At 41.7% G+C, this 7,432-nt stretch overlaps 2 protein-coding genes across 2 annotated transcripts; both read right to left on the reverse strand.

Moving 5' to 3' along the window:
• Positions 1-1,649: 1,649 nt before the first annotated feature.
• crygmx (crystallin, gamma MX) lies at positions 1,650-3,522 on the reverse strand. The gene is made up of 3 exons (XM_085761370.1): positions 3,491-3,522; positions 2,575-2,817; positions 1,650-2,278 (listed from the first exon to the last, which is right to left on the reverse strand). The coding sequence occupies exons 1-3, from the start codon at positions 3,497-3,499 to the stop codon at positions 2,003-2,005; spliced, it is 528 nt and encodes a 175-aa protein (XP_085617496.1). The 5' UTR covers positions 3,500-3,522; the 3' UTR covers positions 1,650-2,002.
• Positions 3,523-3,992: 470 nt separating this feature from the next.
• crygmxl2 (crystallin, gamma MX, like 2) lies at positions 3,993-5,816 on the reverse strand. Its single transcript, XM_085761371.1, has 3 exons — positions 5,642-5,816; positions 4,817-5,059; positions 3,993-4,317 (listed from the first exon to the last, which is right to left on the reverse strand). The coding sequence occupies exons 1-3, from the start codon at positions 5,648-5,650 to the stop codon at positions 4,042-4,044; spliced, it is 528 nt and encodes a 175-aa protein (XP_085617497.1). The 5' UTR covers positions 5,651-5,816; the 3' UTR covers positions 3,993-4,041.
• Positions 5,817-7,432: the final 1,616 nt, after the last annotated feature.

Genomic DNA, 7,432 nt, shown 5'->3' on the forward strand with positions numbered 1-7,432 from the left:
CAATCCAGGGACACTGAATATTGTGTCTTTGATGCATAGTATTATGTTATAGAATTGCATTTTACAATATCACATCCATCAAAGTTGTTTGCCACAGTAACAGTATGGTAGATATTGCATTGCTGTATTAACGGCACTTTTTGACTTCAGTAGCTGAAGGGGCTGCAGAGTGTTTTTTTTACATGGAAGAAAGCTTCCATTGCCAGGTGCCTAGTCAATGCTAATTTTGGGTTGAAATATCAACCTAGCACTAAACTTCAACCCGGTATGTCATATGAAACAAATTCCCAGCATAATATTCCCCCACTAAATAATTTTTCCTTGGTGCTCTACAGAAAAAGACAAATAAAAATGTTACAGACTCATGAACCCATGATCAGGATGAACATTGGAAAATTAGAAGGAAATATATACAAGTAAATTATAACATGCTGGTTTTGGTCAACCTGATTCTGTCCCAGACATGTACCAGCAAGACACTTAAGGGCAAATTTATTTTGAATATGCTGTTGAAATCTGTAGATTATACAATTTGATTCTACTGAATAGTTAAGAAGAGATGTTTGGAAAGTCTTTAGGTTGTTTGCTTTTCCTGTTTTTGTGAAGTTTTAACTTCACATAAAAACTTAAAATATGTTCTTTAGACACTTGCTTTCAGCAGTTCTATGCGAGTCTGAAGAGCCTATTTCCTGAATTAGTTTAATATTTAAAGCTACTGCCCCTTAATGACCTTAAATTAACTTCCAGTTTGTACATTTCTTCTCATCTCGTCTCTGTTGTTGCCCCCAGACCCCAGCTGATCAGTTATCATGTTGCACCCGTTGATGGTGTGTTGGGTGTTGGGTATTGTTGTCCACAGAGATATAAGGAGGATGATGACGGCAAATCACTGGACTTGTACAGCAAAGTCGACAACCCTTTAATTGGACATTACTCAAGGCCAAAACTCATATTTCTTGTTGTTCTTGATCTTAAGAGATTCTCAAATGCACTCCCTGCTGGGCTTCAATTTTTTTTGAATCAATAATTAATGGTCAAAGTTATTTATTCATGTGTATCTTCACCAATTACGCAGTGTCTAATTAACAATTTCAATAATTGATATTTATTTCTGAAAGGGTTGAGTATCTTGGGCTGATGAAAAATGCATGAGCAGGGATATGGACTGGGTTTTGTTTTTTGTTCTGAGAGAGCTTGATGCTCGGGGCTAATACCAGGCCACTTTGACTCCAACTCTTTGAGTTGGCACTGGCCCTGTGATGTGGATCTAATATGGGCATCTTTCATGGACCCAAAGCGCTTACTGTGTACCATGTGATCTCATAAAGACTCCTACATGCCCATCCTCAGATACCCTCTTTTTTTAGTCTTTTAATATTGAACTTCAAAGAATAAGCTTCTGTTTCCTTGATAATTTTTCTTTGTGTATGTGGAATGACAATATCATGGCAAACTGTGGAAACTCTTCGTCTTACTAGGACCTCAGTGGTTACATCTACATCTAACTCTGTGGCCTGATGAAACTAAAGTTCAATCACCATGGTAAAAAGAAAATTATCCCTCAGATTTATGACAAGCCCTATCCCCCTGATCTTTTGATAGTGACAGCTGTAGTCGTCAATAGAAAATTAACAAAGGCTCACTTTAGCTGACTTTCATCAAGTTTTCATTTATTGTGATTCCAGTAGGACAGGAGGTTGGGGAGTAGTGAGGCAAACCATTTTGCTATGGGACGGCCAAAGCAAAAAAAGATCATCACTATTTACTGTGAGTATTGCTTTAGCACTGAGTTGGGGAGGAACTTTACCCAACGATGCAGAGCAACCCAACAAAACCAGAACCCAACATCAAACACACCAAAACCCCAATGGTTAAAATCTATAATTTCAGGTTTGGACACCACAGTGTTGTGACCACATCGAAACACTGTTGTCATTTGGATAACAAGAGGGTGGAAAGCTCGACAATGGTTTTCAGTGAGGGTAAAAAGAACAACTGGGAATCAGTTGATTTCAGTGACACGTCTCAGAGAGCCGATGGTTGGGCTGGTGCTTCCCCACTCGCTGTGCCTCCTGTACTCTCCAGGACGCAAGAAGTACTGGCGTCCCCTGTAGTTGGGGTGTTCATGCAGCATCCAGTAGCCCTCCATGACGTTGACAGAGGAGATGTCACGGGTGTGGAAACGCTCATTCAGATCTGGGCAGTCATCCATTAGCTCCAGATTCTGGCCCGCAAAGTCAGACCGCTCAAAGATCTTCATCCTGTAGTTCCCAGTATACTATGGAAAGAATGATGAGAGAATATGATGAGAAACTATTTTTTTTGCAGTACTAAACTTTTGCTGATACATTGACCTAGTCTATTTTTTTTCTCTTGGCACAATGTTTTTTTTTTTACTGGAGTCATAGGTCAAGCCAAAACGAGATGTTTTAAAATAGCCACAGGTATTGGCACTGGATGGTGAAAACAGTCGGACCAGGCTTGAGAACTAAATCATCCTAAACTGGCACTTCTACAGAAAAGCTTCAGTGGGAATGTTGCTGCACACAGTGTGGGGCATCAGTTAAAACTCACAGGTGGCACCATACGGCAGGAGCGGATGCAGTCATTGAAGCCTGCCCAGCGTTGGTAGTCGGGGTAATCGCCCTTGTGCAGCATGTACTGGTAGCCGCCATAATTGGGCTTCTCGTAGGCCACCCAGCAACCGCTCTCCACTTTTATTGAGTTACAGCGGCTGAAATGGTTTTGCATCTCGGGACAGTCACTACTGCACTCATAGTGACGGCCCTGGAAGTTCCTGTCTTCGTAGAAGATAATCTGCAGATGACAGACAGTTGGACATTATTACCATAGCTCCATACAAAGGGCAAACTAACATACACCACCTTAAATTATAAGTTAACCACCCTCCAACCATTCACACTAAGCAGCAATAATAACTGGAACTGCTGCGTTTTAAGCGCTTTGCATTAATTTCTCTGCATGACCATGACCACAACATTTAGTACTTTGTAAGTTAACTTTAGCCCAGAAAGTTTTTGTATAGAATAATTGTCAGTCAAGAAAGTCGATATAGATAAGCTTTAGGGAGCATGAAAAGTTATAATGAAGAGAAAAAAGTCTCCAAGTTCAATTAATAATTGCAGTTTTTAATATCCTCAGTAGAGGGTAAAGACATGAAAGTATTTCAGATTTTGCAGTTTCTATTTAGCATGTTTAATTTAATTCATCAATTTTTTTTTTACCATGATTCCCTGTAATTTCTAGCGTCTCATTATATTCCTGTATATGTCCGAAAATTATAGTAAACAATCCTTTAGATCTACTAACCGATGCACTTATGTATTTATTATTCATCACTCAATTAGGATTTTGTGACATCAATAAATGATAAAAAGTAATTTTAAAGTGTGTGTTTGCAGCATTTAACAATTCAGTATTGATCAATATACAATATCAAACATTTGAGTTGCTGTTATTGCACACTTACCTTGCCCATTGTAACTGTGTTAAGTTCAGACCAGACCAGATGCCGGGCTGCACCAGACCTCTTTATAGACCTCGCTGGGATCAGGGTTTTGCAAACATGAAACAAAGCTTTGTCACGTCAGCACAATACGCTCCATAGACTGCAGAGCAGTATAGGGCTGGTGAGCTGCAGCAGCTGCTTTGTCTTTGTCAAAGCTCAGACTGTCTATTGAAAAATACTGTACAACTGCACTTTCTCAAAGGACTACAATAAGAGTTGCAACATGTGCCTTTATTGGCATGAATACCTAAAACCTGCATGCAGACAGTGAGGATAGACGTAACAGCAATGAGAAAGGGTTTGGTTTGTATTTGAGGTGATATAGATCATGAAGCAGCAATAGGCTGTCATAGCTTGTAGATATATAGCATGAAATTTGTTGCTTTGCCAAAGAAAGTTACTGTACTATAGACTTGTGTTCACATTACATGAACATGTTGAAATAAACACAAGGGACACGACGTTTGAAACTTAGGGCTTTAATGTTCTTGAGTTGCACATGGGTACATAATTTACATCATAGTCCTCATCCTTCTGAATGAGCCCACCATGGGGTTGTGGCAGCCCCAGTCACCACAGGCCCTGTACTCTCCGGGGCGCAGGAAATACTGGCGACCCCTGTAGTTGGGGTGCTCGTAGAAGATCCAGTAACCCTCCATGATGTTGCAGGAGTAAATGTCACGGAAGCGGAAGCGATCGTACACGTTGGGGCAGTCATCGGCGAACTCCATTGTGTGTCCCATCATGTCAGGCCTGTTGTAGATCCTCATCCTGTAGGATCCTCTGTACTGGATGCGAAAGAAATCAGTACATGATTATTATTATGCTGTTTTTGGGTAGTTGCGAAGCCTAGAGAGCGCTTCGGAAGAGCTTTCTGTCCTCAGCTGATCCTTTAACTTTTAATTCAAGTGAGTACTTGTACCGCTTGGTTTCTTTAACTTAGTAACTACAGATGAGGATGAGTAACAACTCTCTTGCAGCATGACAGAATTAGACTCACCCCCCTAAACTGCCAGAAACACTCAATGTGACTAACAGAATTAGAATGAAGGCACCGAGTCTTATGGGGGGTGTATCATATTCCTTTTAAAGGCTGACTGGGTCTCCTTGTGGGCCTTGCAATAGAGACTTTTATACTATGACCTGCCTGAGTACCTGTAAATGACATCAAAAGCCCAGTGATTGACATCCATTTCTAAAGCGGTATTTGATGTACAAGGTGAGTGGTGGTGGGGAGGGGGAAGGGGGACTACCAACCAGTCCTATCTGTCTGTTTGATTGACTTACAGGGGGGAACATCTGGCAGGAGCGGACGCAGTTGTTGAAGCCCATCCAGCAGTGGTAGTCAGGGTACTCGCCGGGGCCGATGATGTACTGGTAACCCATATAGTGAGGCTTCTCATAGGCCACCCAGTGACCACCACTGACACGGATGGAATTACAGCAGTTGAAGTGCCTGAAGGTGTCCATGCAGTCACTGCTGCACTCCCAGTGGCGGCCCTGGAAGTTGCGGCCCTCGTAGAAGACAATCTTGAAAAAAAAAAAGGGAGAGAGGCATGTATCACTTATGTTAAGGTTAGGTGTTACATATAGACTGACTGGCTGCGATACACATGAATGAACTGCAGGGGACACTGCTCTCCCTAGAACAAGCTCAATTACTTTTTCATGAGCCCTTCCTGCCTGCGAGCCTTTCCAGTCTTATTTTCAGTGTTTGACAGGTGAAAATCAAGGCAATTGAAAGTGTTATTTCAGCTGACTTTTATTTGAAGAACACACTACACATTGTGCACTACATACTGCCAACTTTTCAAATTTAAGGTTCCAGATAATTAATTGTAGATGTCATACAACCACAATTAATCGGATACCATTTAATTGTTGGCTCCAGAGATGCTTTCTGTTTAAATACCTATAGATGTGTTTTTACCCCTCCAAAATAAGTTGTGAGGAGTTAGTCAGTCTGCTCTATTTTTTTTTGTAGCTAACATTTCGCTATGCCTCTTTCCCTCTGCTGCTTTCTCTACAATATTTGACACATTTCCAAATCATGCCATTTTCGTCTTTCACCTCTTCGTCAAAGCTGTTGCCATATTGCATGTGAGCTCATACCTTTCCCATGGTTGCTGGTCTGTGGATGTTTGCGCACCATAGCCCCAGATGCACTTTCAGGTCCTTTTATACTCTCCCACTGACGATGAGGCCTCTGACACGTCAGGGACTACTACTCTTTACCTTTTCAGATACACACTAGCGTTCCCTTTGTCTGACAGCTCGCACGGCTAACTTATCTCCTGTCTGCTAGAGTTTACCTATAGAATTGACCCCCCCACTTCCCCCCCTCCCCCCTCCCAAAAGTGAATTCTGTGTTTGCGTGACCCTTGTTCCGCCGTGACCCTGTGATGCAGCCTTTTCAAATGTCATACAATGGCGCTTTAGGTATGTGGCCCCCCAGCAACAAAGCCTTTAAAATGTACAGTGCGTTAGGTCATTTTATGGAGGCACTCTCTAAACTAGCGCTTAACCATGTCATGATATTCATTTCATGTCTCGCCTGGGTGGAAAATAGTAACATACCTGCTTCATTCATTCAGTCCCAGTTAACGTGAGTGTGAACTGGTGCGTTTTCTAAGTGGTGCAGGTCACAATGTAATTGTTGTTCAATTCCTGTTAAAGGAAAGTGGTGCTGATACTGTGGACTGAGTCAAGCTTTTGTGTTGATGTAATCTACAGTGATCTGTTGTCTCTTTTTGCTTCCATAGCCTGCAGTTGTACTATGATGCCAGACGGGACTGGTTTGTTTGCAGATGTACAGACAGAATTGAACTGCTCTTTGTGTGTGTGTATGTGTGTCTGTGTGTCTATCTATGTTTGTGTGATATAAAAGGAGGGTTTGGGGCATGTGCGTGTTTGAGTCTTTGTATAAAATGATAGATGTTTGGACTTGAGTCTTTGGCTTGTAAGCATAGCCCAGAGCTGAAGGGGAAAAGGCCAGAAAGAGTTGCCGCCATGTATTGTGTTCCCAAAGCCCAGCTGATGCCAGAAAGGTCAGTCTCATCCTTTAGCCTTTCATCGGGATAAAGAGCTCATGCCCCCTCTCCACTTTGTGTGGTTTTTGCAGCTTCAACTGTGTAAAAAGGCAAATGTTTTCAGAAAGCACAATAGCCATTATGTTCCTGGCCAAAAAAACACTGTGTTAGTATATCCACAGCCATATGACACTGTTTCAGTGTTAAGGAACGGCGTTGATAAGCTTTTGCTCCTTTGATCATTCATCGACTTGAAACTCTCATAGGCTTCAATAGGTTTCATGTTTGAAGCTGCACTCTTTTTCTATGACATAAGTAGATCATTGATATCCTTTCATCATGCTGTGCAGCGTAATTGTGGCAGATTATCAGATGGGATGTTGTTTTGTTTTGTGAGTTTCTGGAGCAAATAGTTACTCCGGGAGGAAAGGTTTCATCATAATATAAGAAACAAATGTTTAGATATCGCTCATATGTTCATTCATAGATTAATGATTGCTTTCATCATTTCTATTAAATGTGAAATCTTTTTCTACTCAGTCGTGATGCAGGAGGGCAGCAGGATGACAGGAAAACCATATCTGTCTGGAAAGCACTTGCACAAATACTATGATATAGTAGTGATATGATGTTCACTCACTGTGCAGTGTCTTTGAGTGCGACTTCATCAGCTCCAAGGCTGCTGTTCGGCCTGACCTCTGACCTTTATATTGGAAGAAGCATGTAACTGAGGTGCAATACAATCTCTTAAACCATGAGGGAAAAAGAAGATCTGATTGGCACCACCATCATTGTCATTGTTCTCATTTTCATCACCGAGGAACATCAGCTAACCCTAACTCATTAGTTGGGACCTTGGCTCCCTCCATGTCTC

Source organism: Trachurus japonicus, chromosome 19 (genome assembly GCF_045865225.1).
Source record: "Trachurus japonicus isolate A0001 chromosome 19, Traja_1.0".
NCBI classification, from domain to species: Eukaryota; Metazoa; Chordata; class Actinopteri; order Carangiformes; family Carangidae; genus Trachurus; species Trachurus japonicus.